Source organism: Pseudochaenichthys georgianus, chromosome 20 (assembly GCF_902827115.2).
Source record: "Pseudochaenichthys georgianus chromosome 20, fPseGeo1.2, whole genome shotgun sequence".
Lineage (NCBI taxonomy): Eukaryota > Metazoa > Chordata > Actinopteri > Perciformes > Channichthyidae > Pseudochaenichthys > Pseudochaenichthys georgianus.
The window spans coordinates 13434774-13455010 of record NC_047522.1 but is presented as its reverse complement, the minus strand read 5'-3'; the positions used below and the strand labels follow the sequence as shown (position 1 = coordinate 13455010).

Genomic DNA, 20237 nt, shown 5'->3' with positions numbered 1-20237 from the left:
TCTAAAGCGCTTTCAGCGAGGCAGGATGCAGGGCAACCGGCGCAGGTAGGTGGGAATATCCGACGGTAGAGGGGGGGGGGGGGGGGGGGTTGCCAGATGTAGGTTTGGGCAGGAATATAAACTCCAGTGAGGGTCTGAGGTGGAGGAGAGCTTGGCGATCGTGGACGAGCAGAGCACGCCGCCGTGTGTTGGGGCCGTTAGTCTGCTGCTCTAATGATATCAATTGGAGTTATGACATCATCGCGTTCCATGACACAGGTGTTTATATTTGAGCTAAAGACGTGTCCAGAGATCAAAGATGTCCATGGTGATCATTGAGAGGAGAGCATTTTCATTGTTCTGAATGAGAGATAAACCACTTACATGTGAACGTTTTGTTGAAGAACTGTAACAGATATTGGTGAAATTTCAAAGCGTGAAGCATGTCAAGGAACTTGAGCATCTGAAGTGTGCTTTTTGTGTACTTTCGGGTTAATAATGTGGCCTTTTTGGCAGATTAACTAAAGGTGTGCGGCTGCTGTGGTGGGGAGACTGAACTTACAATGGGGTTTAATGGAGACATGTTAAATGTTTTTGTCACTTCATGCCCTCGAGGCATTTTGTTTAATTATTTTGCTTAATTTTTTTTTATCTTTCAAGATACGAGATGTTTTCCTACGTTTGGCATGGCAAATTATGTCTCAGGAATGTAGCGTTTGGGAATTATGGCAGGTTTAAAAGTTATGAATGATAAAAGTAATAGCCATCGTTTCCCGACCGAGCTGAAAGTTTTGATGTTTGAACGTAGTTTCTGCGATGTTCAATGTGGGAGAAGAAGAGGCGCAAAATAACCCGGCGGAATAATAAAGAATTGTGTGCATATACAGATAGTGGGAATGCTGTGTCAGCATTCCCACTAAATGATTCAGCAAACAGCACCAACACATCAGCACCTATCTCTCATAGAGTGTGGTTCATGGCCACAAACAAAGACAACCCTAAACTCAACAAAAGCAACACTTTGCAGACAGAGATGCCGTGTAAATTAATAATTTACACAATGAGCAGAACTTTAAAGGGAAGAGTTAGTGTAAAAACAAGGTATTGTACTGACACAAATGACCATGGCAGGCTTATACCACACAGTTTATATTTGGTGAGCCAGACTATGACAAAGGTGACTAGCTGTACTCGTCATCTGGTAGCCAAGCAGCTACTGATGACCATCTGAAAGTGAAGCCTGAGTGAAGCAGCTCATGCTTATCAAACAAACAGTGCTGTGCCTGGGCCAGGCTCCAAAAAAATCTCACAGGGGCATCTCTAAGAGACAGCAACAGTTCAAAACAGATGTTGAAATAATTCACTGGTGTAAGCAGCTTTAATAGACAACTTTGTTGAGGCGGTACATCTGATGGCAGATTGAAAGGTCAGCTGATACATGGCTCCATTTATTTTGTAAACTTCACAGCCCTGAATGAAATATTTAGACTAGCTAGAGGCTTTTGATACATAAGTAGATCAGCTTAGGTCAAATATTAGGGAATGCACTGCTGGGTTGAATTTCAATCACTCATAAATGCATTTATTGTTGTCAAAACTACCTTGAAGTGCATTAACTGGCTCACTTCCACTGAGATATACAACATATTTTAACAAAAGGACTTTGTAAGAAGTACATTTGCATACTCGCACCTGTCTGATGGCGTGCAGCAGCTTGCCGTAGGAGTAGAGAATAACGCTGAAGGGCAGGACCAGGCAGAAGGTGAACAGGCAGACAATGTACGAGATATTGTTTGGCGTCTGAGTCCTCCAGTCTACTGAGCAGGTGGTGCCAGGACCCTCGGGCCCATATCTGCTCCAGCCCAGCAGTGGGGGCACAGTCCAGGCCACAGAGTAGAGCCAAGAGAAGAAGATCCCTCCAAGCGCTGGGCGGAAGTCTTTGCCGTCAGCGATGGTGGGCTTTATCATGGTGCAGTAGCGCTCGTAGGACAGAACGGCCAAGGAGATCAGGGAGACAATGCCTGGGAGAGGGGTAAAACAGAACAAGAAACTGAGTCTATATTATTTTGTCTCTGGACCATTTATGGGTTCCGGCAGCTTATGATATATTAAGATTTCCAGTACTGTATGTTGCATGTTTTTATTTGATTGTATTTACTTGTTTAAAATGAAATGTGTCTTCAGGTTGACTTACAAAAGCTGTCCTGTCCTCTTGGTTAATTCTGGCAAATGTACAGAAATGTTGATTAAATAAATGAAAAACTAAATAATGTGTTTGCCTCAATTTGCAGTTCATCCGAATCTTTTTGTTAATGTTGACTTTTTTTCCTTCATTTTATTTGCATAGATAGTTCTCCCTAGCATCCATTTTGGATTAAAAAAAACAACATAAATGCTAAGTAGAATTAGTCACCACATTTGAAAAACTGATATTTGTGGCCAACTATGTGTTTAGAGAAGTATGCCATTTGTTCTTTAAGTTCAGCAAATTCTTCGTCAAACGTTTTGCTGGGGAAATGACTTAATCAATCATCTTAACACTTTTTGTTCGTTTTTCTTAGCTCTAATTAGATAGTTATATTCAAACATTATACATGATATAACATTAATTATACTGAATTGTTATTTTTTCATCAACTGTTATAAAAATTGGGAGATAATGTTTATCTCGCTTAATCCTTCAGTGTTCTGTTCACATTGTAACTGATTTGAATGGGAGCAGAGGCAGACACCTGTACAAACCTTTTATTGCAGTGAATTGTTGCTGAAGTGAAGTCTTAAATCAGTGTTAATCAGCACATACGGAGTAAAGTGCACCGGGGGCACTTCACCTCCATTTCACTGAGTCTTCAAGGGACGAGGACTTTGATTACAGAAAATTGCAGAACCTCTATGCATAATTAAGGATTTGTTTGGCTGTTACCGTGGCAGGTTTGTTGTGGACAGGTCACAGGCATACTATATGTGTTGAAAGCAACCACAGAGGGTGAAAGTCTTGAGAATAATTGAAATGTGTGCGTGTGCGTGTGTTTGTAGGTGATTGAAGTGGGAGTAAGAGCCCTTTGAATTCATTACAAAAGCTCTCTGGTTAAATAAAGCACATAGACTCCAAAGGTCTATTTTTTTTGGTCAATGAGATATTTTCATTAACATACAATCACAGAAGGTTACAAAGAAACCTTGAGTAAAAAGACATACAAGTCAAATAATGTCCCCAATTAATTTTAAAATATTCAGGAAGAATAGGTAGTTCATAAGAGAGATTGGCCCAATACATACCACCACTGGGAGTCACCAAAGTGAGAACATTTTGAAGTCTTACATATCAGAGTTTTAAGACTGAATTATAAACAGAAGAAGTGGCAACTGCAGTGAACACACACACACACACACACACACACACACACACACACACACACACACACACACACACACACACACACACACAAAAGGAAGAGACCACTCCAAGTTTGTATTAAACTTCAATCTATGGCAGCCATTCAATTCCAGTGTCTGTTGAATTCCAACACAAACAGATGTTGTCAGTAGTTTATAGAATAAAATGTAAAATGTAAATTTTACTCAAACACCTACCTATAAATAGTAAAACCAGAGAAACTGACAATGCTGACAATGGTGCAGTGATCTCTTATTTTTTTAGAGCTGTATATAGGCTCTATTCATCAGAGAGTGCAGTCTGTAAATGTTCTTGCATTCATTTTGCACCTTACTTGTCCACTTTTACCACTCAAAGCACTTTTACAACATTTACCCTTTAACACATGTTACACTGATAGGAGGGCTGCCAAGGTGTACAAATGCATTACATCTTATCTAATGCTCATTCACAAACATGGACGGCTTCAGTATGCCTTGGGCAGCAATTTGGGGTTCTTTCTCTTTCCCAAGTATCAAACCGCTCAACCTTCCGACTAATGGAAAATCCGCTCGTTTTCCCGAGCCACGGCCACCCGGTGTGGTCTCTATGGTAACAACGACTATCGATAGGTAAGCAGTGGGAGACAATGCTCAGAAATGGGTCAATGGATAACCAAAGGTAACACCTGGAGCTCCAACAAGCCGTTTAGGACAGAGAGTGAATACCGGTGAATACACATACTTTACAGAGATGCTGTATGAGAAACCAATGTGAGTTTGGAAAATTGCTCAGTATGAATCTATTTTAGTATACCACAACAATGGGATTATGATCAGTAGAAATGGCCATGACATGGGCCCTTTAAGCATACTGTATACAAGCATTTAGCAAGTTTTTTTATAAGACGGAAATGGTTATTAAGCTAATTTACAACATCTTAATTTGCCAACGATGAAAATCTGTATATGTGAACAGCAGAATGGTACAGCAATACAAAAATTGTTCTGTTAATCTGTGGAAGCCGTAGTACTGTAAAAAGCACGACCAATCATTTTAGGTGGCCCGGCTAAAATAACTGGATGGCCTACCTGCCTGTCAGCCTTCCATCTGTGCACAAACTTATCTCGTGCCCTCATTGTCATGTGCCCGTTCGTGTGTGTTGGAGGAGGGGCTCTGTAAGGAAGTGGCAGATTTGTTCCGGCTGTGTATTTTCAAATTCTAGCACACTGGAGCTGGTTTCTCCAAAATTACCTACCCCACCTTTAACAACAATTTCATTCTATTCATTTCCTGTAATGATTGAACAGTCTCTCTCTTCTGAGCCTGGTGGGGATTCGGGGGTATTTATTAGTCCCTGACATTGGCTTTGATTCACACAAAGCCCACTTTGATTTTCCAACATGCATTTTAATGGATTTATCACCTGAGGCCTGACTTTTCTTTACACCATAAAGAGTGATGTGGAATAAATTTATGGTAAAAACAATGACCCAATGTTCTACACCTGAGTCAGCACAGGAGCTAATCATCTCTCAATGTCTCCCTCTTGGTTTTTCTCCCTCTCTTTCTCCTTCTGTATTACCCTATTCCCCTTTCTCCCACGTTCTATCTAACCTCTGTCTTCCAATGTTTTCTTTTCTTCTTTCTTTGTTTCAGATCAAACTGATGGCAAAGTGCTTCGGGATTTGTCTTGGCAGATGAGAAGCGCTAAATAAATTGAATTTATTATTATTATTATTAAAGCAAAAAAACTTGCTAAATATTACCAAGATGATGCACAATCAGCAAACAAAGACTAAGTAATCAGGTTAACCTTTAGTGTTTTTGCAGATATATAACGCCCTGTATATAATCACATTTACAAGTTAATTAGTGAAACCAGAGTTTGAATTTGTGTAAATAAAAGGATGACCTTTTAGGTTTCTAAGTCTGAATAAGTTAGTTTCCACAGCGCAGCGGCTGCCTTTTTGTCAAGTACAACATGTCTTATGTCACATAAAAGCTGTAGCTCCACAATAAGCTTATGGGTGAGAAATAATAGAACTGTCCTGCTACTTTTACAAGAATTTGACAGTGTACTATGACACATGTACTGTAATGGCATTGTCAGATGTCCTGCATACAGTACAGGTATTCTTTCTTTCTCCTGTTTAAATGTGTCCTGCTTCTATTTATGCCAGTTGAGATGTACAACTCACACATCTTTCTTTCTTTTAGATATTATCCTCCTTTTACTTTTAGATACCTTCACCTGTTGCTCCACACAGCATGATGAGGTTGGATTGCTGTAGAACTAAGCTAGGCCTATATGATATCAAAGCAGCGGGATGGACAGTTTCTTACTAGTGAATTAACAAAATGCCTGTATTTCACCTTGCAGGTCGAGGCCAGAGAAGTTCTGTTTTCACTTAAGTAGTAGTAGTAGTAGAACCTTTATTTATCCAGGAAAATCAATTAAGAACAAATTCTTATTTACAATGATGACCTGACAGGAGGCAAAGGCTTCCTGAGGGGATGGGGTTTGGGAGGAAAGACCTGCCAACCTGAATAGATCAATCTATTTTTCTCCTGTAAGTAATACTGTGTATTATAGTATTGTAATACTGTGAAAAGACCTGCCAACCTGAATAGATCAATCTATTTTTCTCCTGTAAGTAATACTGTGTATTCATTCTGACTGACTGAACTGACTGTCAATTCCTATTACCATATCAATCAGTAAAATGGCTGGGCAACCCCAAGGGAAGTCTTGAAATTGTGGTTTTAAACTTGAAATAAGTTGAATTCAAAAAAATATAAAAAATATTATTAAATATTAATTAAAATATGCATTACCGGTAACGTTTATGGTTGCTTGATTTTAAAACGTGTTATCATTTAGCTTTGTTATGGCCATGGTGTTGAACATATCATAATATACTGCAATCTATTCTCTTCATATTACGTGTTCTTGACTAGCAAGTGTACATCTACATTATTTTTAGGATTGCTTAAAGTATCTCAATAAGCCAGAGAACAATGTGAATCAAGCCGCGTCTTGTTTTCAAAACACATTTTGGAATTCTGACCAAGTTCTCACATGAATATTTCATGCTCGTGGGCTAGGAAATGATTAGCCTAGCCAAGAATTAAATATTCAAAGCATCTTATTCAGGTATTTTTCCACAGCGAGCAGTAGCACTTGCCGGGACTTGAACTGGTGACCTAACTGTTACCAAGCCAAGTCCCTATGGACTTCGCCACCAACGCCATGTTATTGCTTGATACTTGTTTATGCTAAACTTGCACAGAGAAATGAGAAAGTATGCAGGCTTTCCATATACTGAAAACTTGATATCAATTGTGCATGTCCTTCTACAGTGAATGTCAGTGTGTTGTTGAAGGATTGAAAACCCTGTCAGTATATCAAAGTGTGAATATGGTATGTTACTGCAAGCCAAACTCCATACAGTAAACCACTTATTTGTAAGTAACTACACCAGAGTCCAAGAAGTCCAGACTTCATTTACAGTAGGACAAACAATACCTTGCTGCAAGTCCACACTCACAAGAGAAAACAACCAATTTAAGAGCAACAACACCTTGCTTCAGGTGTGAAGACTACAAAAAGGATACAAGAGGAATAACATCACTTCAGAGAGCAGCAAATGTAAAGGAGAAAGATGAGAAGGAGAAGAGATCTAGTTTCTGAGCAATGGGGTGACATTAATCAAGCTTTGGCAGTAATTACAATGATTATCCTGAAAATCAGAGGTCACAGGTTTGATCCCAGCACTGATGAAGAGCCCTGTCAACAGTCCTTCAAATTCAGAGACATGACACAACCTCCAGGGATCGAGTCAAGAGCTGAACAGATCAGATGTATTATGTACAACATGATCTCATCAGAATGCGTGACTCCACCACGACTCCTTAACACCACATTGCGTGGTGGAGTCCTAACTTTGTTACATTTACGTGTCGGCACCACGCAAACAACCCCAATGTAAAGTGAATGAGGCTCCTTTGTCCAACCTGATCTCACCAGAATGTGTGACACACAATGCACTGTTTTTTTAGAACAAAAATTGGTAACTAATGCACCACAATAGGCCTACATTCTGACGAAAAATACAAATGATTATGAATACAAATAAAATAAAAGAAGCCTCCCGTGAGTTACTACAAGCTATAAAGTACATTTAAAAAACGTTTTATAGAATACAAAGCTCACTGCAGGACGTTGTAGAAATGCGTGTGTGCACCACGACCAAGGTAATTCACTTTACATTGGGGTTGTTTTCGTGGTGCCGACACGTAAATGTAACAAAGTTAGTGACTTCACCACGCAATGTGGTGTTAAGGAGTCGTGGTGGAGTCACGCAATCTGGTGAGATCAGGTTGATTATGTAATATAAGCAGAAATGCGTTGTTCTATGTTTTACAATTTGTCCATCTCCTCTGCTTCAATTTCTTTCCCATTAAAAGTTATATCCGGAATTATTTTTTTGAATTATGACACGTTAATAGCATATTATATAATAATGTAAGTTCCGCAGGATATTCAGTTTGCAGGTTTAGCACAGCTGAACATTACCAGTAGTGACGCCACACAACCTTAATAGGATTGTGACTGGAATTAGCTGCAGAATTAAATTGCAGGGTTTTAATCGAGTTAATACTGTTTTGGGTTCACTGGCCATCGGGACGTTTGGGACGAATCCCGATGGGCCGGTACTGAAGTGGGCCGGTCGGAAGATGTGGGCCGGTCGGATAAATCACATAGCACTAGCGAGAGTAATAATAACATCGGATTTAAAGGTGAAACTCGTTGTTGAAAAACTTAATCCGGTGACACATGCGCCAGATAACGCAAAGAGCTACTTACCTAAAAATGCGTTGATGAACCCGTACCAAATGCACCCAGCGCGTCCAATCAGCCATCGCCCCTGCACGCTGGCTGCGAAGCTGAACGGGGTGCCGACCACGCTCACCAGCAGGTCGCTCGCTGAGATGCTCACCAGCAAGAGGTTCATGGGGGTGCGCAGAGCCCGGTACCGGCAGAACAGCGTGAGCACCAGAAAGTTATTGAGGAACCCGAAGATGCCGATGAAGCCGAGGCACACCGCCACTACCAGGTGACCCTTTGGGCTCAGGGACGGAGGAGCGAGAGAACCGGACACTTCTTCGTACACCTCCGTCACTGCCGTGCCACCGGCTCCTCCGCCTGGAGATTGCGCACAGCTAAGGTTCAAGTTGCAAACGATCATACCGGGCAAAGCCGTGAAGTTTGCATCAGCCCGAAGTTTGCACCGCGGGACGTGAACATCCGGTCTCGGTGCTGCTGACTCTCAACCCATATGGAGAAGCGAGGGCGCACGAGGGAGTCCACAGCTGTACCGAGCACGCATGAGGCAGCCTTTTACAAGCACAGAAGAGGTTGGTAAAGCTATCAAGAGGCGAATGAATGAGGATTCAGAGAGAAGATGCTGCAGTCATCTTGGATCCACCCATCCGCTGTGCGCTCCGGTTGCGGAGATGTGCGCTCCTGCGTTATTGTGCGGCCACCGGACCAGTGCTAAGTGCTCCTGAGCTTTTATCACCCAGTGTCCTTGGGGGGGGGAAGCTCAACATGATGTGTTGGGGGTGGCGCGTGTGTGTCTGTGGGCATGTATGTGTGTAATTGTCTCAAACTACAAACAATCACGGTCAATGAAAGCATTGCACAATAATATATCGAGGGATAAACAAACTGCATATTAAGGGACAGTATGAGCTACGGTCTTGTCTACAACAAGACCCCCCCCCCCCCCTCTCTACCACCCTCTAAACACTATAGGCCTACTGCTGTGCTAATTAAATAAATCAAACAATCATGTCAAGAGAGGAAGATATATATGCTCATGCTTAATACATGTTAAACTACATAACATAACTTAAATTATTGTAAAGAAAACAGTAAGATTACAAGCCATATGCATTTCAAGACACCCCACATTCAGAGTAAGTAAGAACTTCAAGATGCTATATATAGAGCGAAGTGAGCAGAAGACAATAGTCATATGTTGATGCGCCATAGCTTCTTCTTTTACAGATCTGTGAAGTATTTTTGGTATTTCTCTAAATAAAAACCCACTTATCCTCTTGTGAGGATACCAGAAAAGATCAAAAAGAAACATTCTTATAATTCCTATCATCAGCAATACACATATTACAGTGGTTAAAATATGAAAACCCAAAAGTAAAATATCTTGTACTTGAAATATATGAAATGGGAAACAAAAAAAAGTTATATTAGAAATGAAATTCATATCTTTTAAATCCAATCTTTTTTTTCATCATCATTTTCGGTAATCATCTCTCTTTCTTCTGCTTTGCTGGCTATTTTGTCTTGTGTTTCCTTTAGCAATAAACCTTTTTATATAAAAAAAGAACTAGAGACTATCATGCAATTGCATTACAGTCATGATCGCAAATTTGGCGAGGGACATAAAGCGTGTGGGGGAGACCACACCGATGTTTTACCTACGCCTTTATTTCGATCTCAACTACACACACATGCAACGTTTCATTACATCTTGCACATACAGACAGTAATATAGACACCTGATCAATTATTTAAAACTATTTATGTGATAGCATTATAAACAAGAATGGCTGACTGCAAACAGAGATGTTTAAGAGAGCATGGAGAACGGGAGATGCATGAACCTCACATCAGACAACCTTTTAAAACAATGTGTAAAGCAACACCGTGTGTAAATCATTCCTTTAGGTGTAATTTAATGGAAAGAATAGACGTTACACAACACTTTCACAGCAGGTAACATTTGGGTTGACAGACAGACAGACAGAGAAGGATGGGCTTGACCAAAAACACAATCGTTGTACATTTTCTGAAAGGTTCTTAAAACGTCATTCATATTTTGTGGTATCTTACCTTGTGTTATTATTACATGTTATTGCATTTGTCCAGCAGGGGGCAAACTCACTCTTGGTATTAAAAGAGCCTGTTGTATACATTCCCACAAGGAAGTCCCGGAAGGATGTTACCAAAGTAAACCAATTAAATCTACTCTTACGTCAGGGTCGGCTCTAGAACAAATCGAATGGGGGGGCAATCATTTACCAAGGGGGGCACACACTGCCGTCAACAACCAACACACAAACACCAACTTCAATTTCAAAAAACATGCTGTCAAGTCTATTGTCTTTCACACACATTGCAGGGGTGTATAGTGCTATTGTATAGCGCATGTATGACTTGTGCGTATACATGCACGGTTGTGGCTGGCACGACCACCAAAACAGAAACATATAAGGACAGAGGGTGTCGTTTTCTCATACTGATATTATGCACAAACTGTGCTGTTGTATTTACTGTAAAGTGTCTTTACTGTGTACAGTTATTTTTTATTATATGTAGGCCTACAGCACTTTGGCTCGACCAAAAATCGTTGAAAAATGTGCTATATAAATAAAACTTGATTTGATTTGATATGGACATAGGCCACCATATAAAAAGTGTGCAAATATATTTAGTATCCTATCCATGTGAACATGTTTTAGGTGAGGGTGGACCTAACCTCCTAGGAGGGTCTGGGGGCATGCTCCCCCGGGAAGATTATTTTTAAAATATTTAAGTTAAATGCATCAATCTGGTGCACTTTGAGAGCAAAATGAAGAGATCTATGGATAGCCTACATCTCTCAGCCATACTTGCCAACCCTCCCGATTTTCGCGGGAGACTCCCGATTTCATAGCCTTCTCCCGGTTTCCTCCCGGGGTCATATTTCTCCCGTATTTCTCTCGATTTCTGACAAAATCAGATTTACTCACGACTGTTTCCATTCGGACTTTAATACAGCTATACCATTGTTTGGTTTCCATGGTAGCGCGTCTCTTTAGCAGCGCGCGCAACTGAAAGTCTAAAGAGGGTGAGGCAGATAGTCACAGAAAACAGAACAAGAATCGACAACTCGAACCTCTGCTCACTCCTTTCCTGTAAAATACAGGTCCAGCCCACACATATCAAATCATATCATCAAGGATGGTGCGACAGGCCGCAAGACAGTGCACTTACAACTACAATAAGCATGTTAATGTTAATCTAACAGCTCCGGCGATCCCCCCGGCGGTGGTTTTGAAATGCTCCCGATTTCTGAGGTCTCAAGGTTGGCAAGTATGCTCGCAGCATCCATATGAAACAGAACTGTACACAGATTTATTTTTTCTTTATGGATATGTTACTAATCATTCCCTTTTTAAACTGTATTCTTGTGTTACTGTCAGTATTTCATACCCGTTTTTCATTTATTCTCTCTTTAATAACTATAATGATCATATAAAGGTATTCCTCGAAAATACTTACATAAATGGTGACCAAACCATTTGAGACCCACTGAGATAACTTACACTAAAGTGAACTACCTAAACACTGAGAGAGTCCTTAGGCTTACCTCACTGAGCTGACGTTATAAGATCCTCTCAGTCTGACAGGAGAGGACTCTCCTCCACCTTGGTGTAGAAACAGCCCTTTATATCTGTTAGCATAGCTAGCTAACCAGATGCTAACAACATTCCACGTTACCGCTCGCGTACTCACAAAATGCGCTCGTGCCACACACACACAGAGCCAAGCTTGAATGAAACACAGAGACCCATGTACTTGTACTGTACTGTATCATATTATTTTCGATGGCTTTACTGTATAATCAGTATAACAGATGAACAGATCGCCACTGGGCTTTCAGGTCGGGGGTCATTGGTCAAGCAAAACACCAATCAGAGAGCAGCAGTGAGCACACCTCAGGCTGTGTTTTATATTTGTATTCTTTATTTCTGATGTATTTCACACAAAAAACCTTTAGTGGAAACGTTTTCACTTATATGATTGAAAAAAGAAAAAACGGCAAAGTGGCAAGGCTTGCCAACCCTGCGTTGGGGGGGCACAGTGACTCATTTGGGGGGGCATGGCCCGCGAATGACCCCCCATGACGCCGACCCTGTCTTACGTTGTGGACATACAATAGAGAACCGCAGTGACGCGTCCTAAAACCCGGATGTAAACTCCTTCCGGTTCCTTCGTCAAAAACGCAATGCAATTTCTCCATAGGATTTTGGAAAATAGCTCGAAATAGGGTCTGTGGTTGACACACATTTAAGAGATGGATCACCGTCACGTTTTGTTCAGCCGGATAATATCCACATGTCCATCCTACTTTTATAATTTTTGAATCATAAATCTAGTTGCCAGAAGCAAAATGCTAACGTTATGCTATAAACGAACTACAAAAAAGTACAGCAGCAGGGTCGCACGACTTCAACGTCACGCCAACCTTAGATCGTTTCAACTGACTTTCGCGCGCTTGCATATTTTAACAAAGCTTTTCATTTGAGCCACACTGAATTTCACTAGAAGTCATGGCTGTGTCAATTACCAGTCTGATATAATTTTATAAAGATGACAAGAAGAGTGTAGATAGAGGAGAGAACCACTACAAGTCAGGAAACGTACAGCAGTGCAGCCTAGATGAAGATGTGCTTACCGGTGTTGTCAGGGCTAGCATGAGGGAGAAGGTTTATATAGTGTCGGTGAGTAGTGATAGCAAGAGTACCGTTAACCTAGAGTTAATTTATTCACATTAGTGACATTAATTCCCATCAACAAATCCATGTTATGTGTCACATGAAATCTTTATTACAAATAGTACACACCAGAAAACACAGAAATATCCATGAAATAAACATACAGTATAGGCTATAAACAATTAAAGGGATAATTGGGAAGGCATTACTATGGAAGCCCATTTCCACCACTTGAAAAAAATAAAATCCCCATGAAAAGTCATAATTATGAGATAAAAAAGTCGAAATTACGAGATAAAAAGTCATAATAATGAGATAAAAAGTCATAATAATAATAATAATAATAATAGCTGGGATTTCTATAGCGCCTTTCAAGGGACCCAAGGTCGCTTTACAGGAATAGGGCAAGCACAAACAAAACAAAACAAAGGTCAGACAGACAAAACAACAGATAGATTTAAGGGCCGAAAGCCTTGATGAACAGATGGGACTTGAGGGCCCTTTTGAAGGCGTCCAGTGTGGGGATGTTGCGAATCTCCGCAGGGAGAGCGTTCCAGAGGGTGGGGGCTGCCACACTGAAGGCTCTGTCCCCGAAGGTTCTCAGATAATGAGATAAAAAGTCATAATTATGAGATAAGAAAGTCGAAATAATGAGATAAAAAGTCATAATTATGAGATAAGAAGTGCGCATGCGCTGCAGTGGCGCTGTCTTTAAAGGTCCCTTCATCACCTTGCTGCTCTCCACCATGCAAACAGCATCTATCTAGTCCTAAATACGGTAACTATTACAGGTGACTTTTGTAAATGTTAGATGTTACATATAGCCTATATTGCAGCTAAACTACAACAATGCAGTTCATAGCTTTGACATTATGAACTATAATATATATGCCTATAGTTTGGTGGTAACGTTCACGCCACTAATGACAATAGTGTAGGCATACTGCTGCTCTGAGTTGCTCTAACTCTAACCCGTGAACGTTACCACAAAACTATAGGCATATATATTATATATATTATATTCATAACAGGTAATGTCAAAGCTATAAACTGCATTGTTGTAGTTTAGCTGCAATATAGGCTATATATGTAACTCATAATTATGACTTTTTATCTCATTATTATGACTTTTTATCTCATAATTATGACTTTTTATCTCATTATTTCGACTTTCTTATCTCATTATTATGACTTTTTATCTGATAATTATGACTTTTTATCTCATTATTTCGACTTTTTTATCTCAAAATTATGACTTTTGATCTCATTATTATGACTTTTTATCTCATAATTTCGACTTTCTTATCTCATAATTATGACTTTTTATCTCATAATTATGACTTTTCATGGGGATTTTATTTTTTTCAAGAGGCGGAAATGGGCTTCCATACATTACAAATGTAAATATATTTTAAATAATAAAACAATCCCACCACCACAGGTATCTACAGGAGAAGAGGGAATTCTCTCCACAAAATGTGAATGCCCACGTGGAGAATGGAAATGCAGTCATGCAGCTGCATTAGCCATCTTTGCCATCCACAATTTCAGCTGCACTGACACCCCCCTGTCAATGGAAGAAGCCAAAGGCAGCTAAACGTACGAATTCAGTGGAGGAGCTATTTCCTCCAACCAATAACTCATTCAACCCGCTGACAAGAGAGCCCACCTCCGAAGATCATGAATGGCTGAGGGACAGACTCTGGGGCAGGTTCTCAGGAATGTATTGGCTTCTCTCCCCCGAGCCAGAAGAGGAACACTACAGCTTGGAAACACTTACTGTTCCTGAAATTATCAAATCTGTTGGACATCAGGGACCTGAGGCAATTGTGGCAAGCATGGCATTGTCTGAGGAGCAACAGAGGGCAATTCAGGTGGCTACCACTGGTCAGCGAACCAACCCAAACTGGCATTTGTTCAGGAAAGGAAGGTTGACTGCCAGCAACTTTGGAGCTGTCCTGAGGTCAAAGCGTGTGACTGCTTCCCTTATTGCCAGGGTGCTAGGGCAACAACAGGCCCTTGATGGTGTTTTGTCTGTACAGTGGGGGACTATGAATGAATGTGAGGGCGTCAGGGCATTCACCACTGCAACCCAGATGCAGGTCCATGAGTCAGGTTTGTGGCTCTCCCAATCAGGAGTGTTGGGGGCATCTCCAGATGGTCTGGTAGAGTCTTCTGCTGTGCTGGAGGTAAAGTGTCCCTACGGAGCCAGGGAAAAGACAATTAGTGAAGCATTGCAAATCAAGGGTTTCTGTATCAGTAAGGAGGGAGAAACATTCAGCCTGCGTGAGGAACATCCTTACTGGCACCAAGTGCAAGGTCAGCTTCACCTCACTGCAAGAGAGACTTGCTACTTTGTGGTCTGGACTACGAAAGACAGTGTCATCATTCCGATAGCCCGAGATGACAATTGGCAGCCTAACCTGTTGGCTCTTGAGGACTTTTTCAAGGCCCACATGCTTGCAAAGCTGGCACTGCCGGAATAATCACCTTTGTCACTGTTGTGGTTATTTTCTGAAAAAGACAGAAAAACAAAAAGGCATATTAATTGACTTGTTCTGAGTTCAGAGAGCACTGCTGTTAAAATTAAATATTTTTTTTAGAGAAAACTCATCTTCAGGATGTTATGGTTCCCCTTTGAAGATCTTTCTTGTCGCTGCTGCGATCCTTGTTTGAGTCGTTCATATGTTCGATGAAAAAGATCATAAATCTATCATTTTCAAATATAGTAATTTTAAGAAATCGTTTTTAATTTACATTTACTCACCTTTGCAATGTTGTGGTTGTTAGAGTGTTAGGTTTCTGACTACAGAGAATAACATATTTACAAAATAATATTTCTTAATAAAAAAAGGCAGTCCATGCAGAAAAATATTGTGGTTTCTTGATTCAAGCCTGCCTCTGAATCCCAAATCACAAACCATTTGGAGTAACGTTTTTGATAGAGAAATACAGAAAACAAACATGAGCCTACCCGAGAGGCCAGACTTCTCAAGGTAAAAAGACAGTTTAAAGATTTATATTTGCAGATATTATCAGCACATCTGAGTCAAATTAATGTGTATTAAACAGAACCTAAATAAAAGAAATAAAATGCACCCAGTTTAAAGACATTGTTTGAGTTTAATGATGAACTCAAAATGTAAAACAAAGTATGAAACATGTTTCTGGATTGATTAAACATCAGAATCTAAATAAAAGAAATAAAATGCACCCAATGAAAAGACAGTTTGAGTGTAATGATTAACTCAAAATGTAAAACAAAGTATAATAATAATACATTTTATTTATATAGCGCTTTTCTACAACTCAAAGACACTTTACAGTATGAGGGAGGGTAGAGAAACAAGGACAGGCAAACAAATAAATATAGTAAAATAAAACAGAAACAGAAAAGTCAGTCAAGAGGAAGTTGATTGAGAGGGGGGAGGGGGGCTTACAGAGTTGAAAAGATGTGTATGAAACATAATGTGTTTACATGGGAAAAGACACTATTTTTCTGCCACCTCTTTTATGAGAGGACGTTGGAAGTTCACTAGTGCGCAACATACCTGCACCAGTTTATCTGCGAAGTGCCTCAGGTGAGATGGAATGAACTTTAGGATCCTAAATTCTTTCAAACGAGCATTTGCTCTCTCGACGTGAATCCTATTTTGTGAGATAAGCTTTATAGCCTGTGCTTCGCAGTGTGTCAGTTGGCCATGACAGAGGAATGGGGGAATGTTGACAGTGACTCCATCAGGAAGAATGTTCTGGATTAAGAATCCCTTGTCAGCCAATATCAGATCTCCAGGTTTGAAATGCTGAAGAACACCAGAATCCCGTACTATTTCTTTGTCACTTGTTGATCCTGGGTATAGTTTGCTGCAGTATGTGATCACAGCATTTGGTGCTACCCCCAGCAGTAGTTTGAAGGAGTGCATGCCACGGTAAGCAGAGTACTGTAGGTCTCTTTCTGGATATACATTTGCTTGGGGATAGCAATTTTGATGTCCGTACAATCCACTATCATTCTGCAGTTTTGGATGTGCCGAAAGGAAGAAGGCAAGCTGGTTTTATTTTTCTCCCGGCTGGGAACAATACTCATTATGTCCTTAAAAATTAATTTATGGAGAACCTCTATAAATGTTACAATCACATTTCTGACAGTGCTTTCACCGCAGTGAAAGAGTGCAGCCACAAGAGAACACTGTTCTCATGTATCCAAGCTCATGTAGAGAAAATTCAGTTTCAACTTGTCTTAATACTTAAATAAGACAAAAGTAAATGCATCGTACACAGTCCTTTCTTGATCATGTCAAGGGTTTCCTCATGATCTTAAAAAAAGATAAAAGATACAAATTGAAAGCATCATTCACGTGATACGTGGTTAAAAAAAGGCTCGCTGACATGACAGTGTGTTTCCATGGAGAGAGCTACAGTATGCTGCCTGATTAGGCCTCGGTGTCGGGAATCGTTCAAAATTGTTGCCAAGCGCTGCGCTCCAAGTACAGCGCAGTGGTACGTAGTTGCGCAAGCTAGCAGGGGCGGTAACCAAAGAAAGCAACTACTGTAGCTGTTTTCATCACAAAGAACAAATCATGTATCATGAATGGTAGCTTCAATTGACAACATTTTTAGTTTTACATAACCTTCAACAAAAAAACAATGCTATCTTAATCATTGAATTGGATTTTGGAAAAAGTAGTAAGGCCTTGCCCATGGAACTCCTTTACTATAACTGTCCTCAGTTTAAGAGTCTTGGCAATTGACAATTCAAAATATAATAAACATAAAGAAGCTCTAAGTGCTCCTCACAACCTCTGCGACCAGAAAGATCACTGCTACACTGTAAAATATTACCATGATTTCACAATATTTAGCTGTAATATTTTACAATAAATTACTGTTTTACCACTTTACAGTCTTTACCTGTAATGTTCACAATATAATACTGTAATTTTGAATTTCACAGTGAAATCAATACAGGCACAGTTAATTACTGTGAATGTACAGGATAAATGATTACCAGGATTTCACAACATGTTACTGTATTATTTCATAGTAAAATACTGTATTCAGACCATCCTCTGTGATAACACAACAAATTAAGTGATTTTCTTGCTTTCATCGCTCTTACTTGCTTTAAATACTAATTTCTTTCTTTGGTGCAGGTTTTACTTAAATTGAAAGGGGCACCGCTGCATGTGCCTTAAAATAAACGATGCAACATTGAAATTGTTGTCTTGGCTTATTATTTTCTGGTGCTTCCTGGGCATTAATCCTGAGACAGGCTCGAAAGCCAAAAAGAGGCATGGCAATTTAAACCCCCATGTCAGCACATTCTTCAGAAATGTTTTGACTTTGAGTGGATGTCTGTCGACATGTTACGTGCTCCCCTCCTTGTTTTCTTTCTGTCTTCCTGCAGCAGGTGCACCTGGTCTGCCCCTGGCTCCGCCTCTGCCCAGGTGTTCCACATTCCACTCAGCCGTGTATACATAAAGAGAAGCTGGAGGATGTGGTTAGGGGGGGGGAAGTTCTGGGTCCTACGGCCCGTGGTGTGGCTGGCTCGGGTTCCCTCCTTCTGTTTGTTCCTTTTCGCCAGTCCTCCAGACCTCTTTTTGTTTCCCGTTTCGCTTGTGTGAGCAAACGGCTGATTATCAATAAATGCTACCGGTTATTGTGTGTATTCTTTCATTCTCAGCATGAGCCACTACCGCGGAGTAGAGGTTGGGGCCGTAACAACATGAGACACTGTGAAATGTACTTTGCACTTCAATGGAGTAATACAAAGTTAAAATGGGCATTTTCTTTGTTTTTCTTTGTTGATTGAGCTGATTGAATTGTGTAGTTATGGTAAAATCCCAGTTAACTAGTCAGATTTACAATATAGTATTATTTACATTTTTATATAACTTACTGGCTGTGTTGCATTACTTCTACAGTAATAGTGTGAAAATAGAGCTAATTACTGTAATTGATGTACAGCAAGGTACCATAATACCACAGCTCTGTACTGCTATATCACAGTAATTCCATGGGCATGGCAACTGTAAAGTCACAGTATTTAGTTGTACTTTTATTCTAATTTACTGTAAAATATCTACAGTAAATTACTGTGAAATATTCACAGTCAATTACTGTGAAATCCATGCAACTAGTAGCCAGTAATTTACTGTAATTGTACAGTCAAACATTTTACAGTGTAGACTAACAGCACATGTGTAACACTAAGAGCCTTCCTCCACACATCATTCTAACAGATGCAGTCTCTATGCATTACGTAATGCCTGAAGCTTGATCATCAGCTTCATTAATAATTTTGACATTTGAATTCTGGATCAACATTTGAATGCTTTTTTTTATTGCATTTTTTTCCCCTGCATGTCCATTTATTCAGTTTTAACCTGTTTATTTGTAGGCCTATATTTGCATATAAAGATAAGGCTAAATTATTAGTGTGAAACCCTTTGTAGGATTAGATTCCAGTGTTGGCCGTGTATAAATGTTTTCTCACTTGGGTGATCCAAACATTTTCCATAACTGTGTGATTTGATCATTGCTGAAATTCACGTTTTTATCTAATTAAATATTCTACCATAATCCAAATGTATTGGTGTTTTAAAAACAACACTATCACGTATCTAATCTGCTGAATCAGTGATTTAAATGCCAATGCTCCAGGTGCACCAAAAGGGGAATGGGAGAAGACAATGGTTTGTTTTATGTTACACCAAAACATACCTATGATTTATTATGAGATTAAATCCAGCTGCTTGTGCTTTACTTTGTTCCCTGGTTTATGTATTGTTTAACAAGCAATGCACTTTAAACGATGTGCCATAGATAGATTAAAAACGTTGTTTAAGAATGGGTCTTCTTGTACTTAGTACACGCATATCGAATACCTTGCCAGTAGACCTATGTAATTTTATGTCAAACTTAGTATGAATAGTATGTCAGGATGCGATTATTAACCAATGTAAATGTTCAATTCTTTTTAAGAAAATGGCTTTGTAACTACTTAGGACATGCACCCTTTGCAAGGCCTTAAAGATACAGAAAAAGTTATTTAAAAAGTAAACTCCATAAAAGGTGCCTTACCTAATGAAAGCAGCATTGATTTTTAGCATATTCAACAACTTATGACGTCACATCAATGTGGATGTCTTTATCTTCTGAAATTAGACATAGCTTTACATGTATTGTTGCTTTTGTTGGTGCACTCTTTCTTTACATTTACCATATTCTAATTCACTTTTACTTCATGCCCTTCTAATGGCTTCAAGTTTAAAACATACATACAAATAGATTTATTTTAAAATGGTAATAC

General features: G+C 39.7%; 1 protein-coding gene across 1 annotated transcript in view; it reads right to left on the bottom strand.

The window, feature by feature from the left end:
- Positions 1-8894, bottom strand: part of tmtopsb (teleost multiple tissue opsin b) — a 31210-nt gene extending 22316 nt beyond the window's left edge. The window contains exons 1-2 of the mRNA XM_034108848.1: positions 8226-8894; positions 1672-2000 (exon numbers count right to left, since the gene is read on the bottom strand). Coding sequence (XP_033964739.1) covers positions 1672-2000; positions 8226-8607 — 711 coding nt within the window. The 5' untranslated portion in view covers positions 8608-8894. The remainder of the gene's footprint in view (positions 1-1671; positions 2001-8225) is intronic.
- Between the last annotated feature and the right edge of the window lie 11343 nt (positions 8895-20237).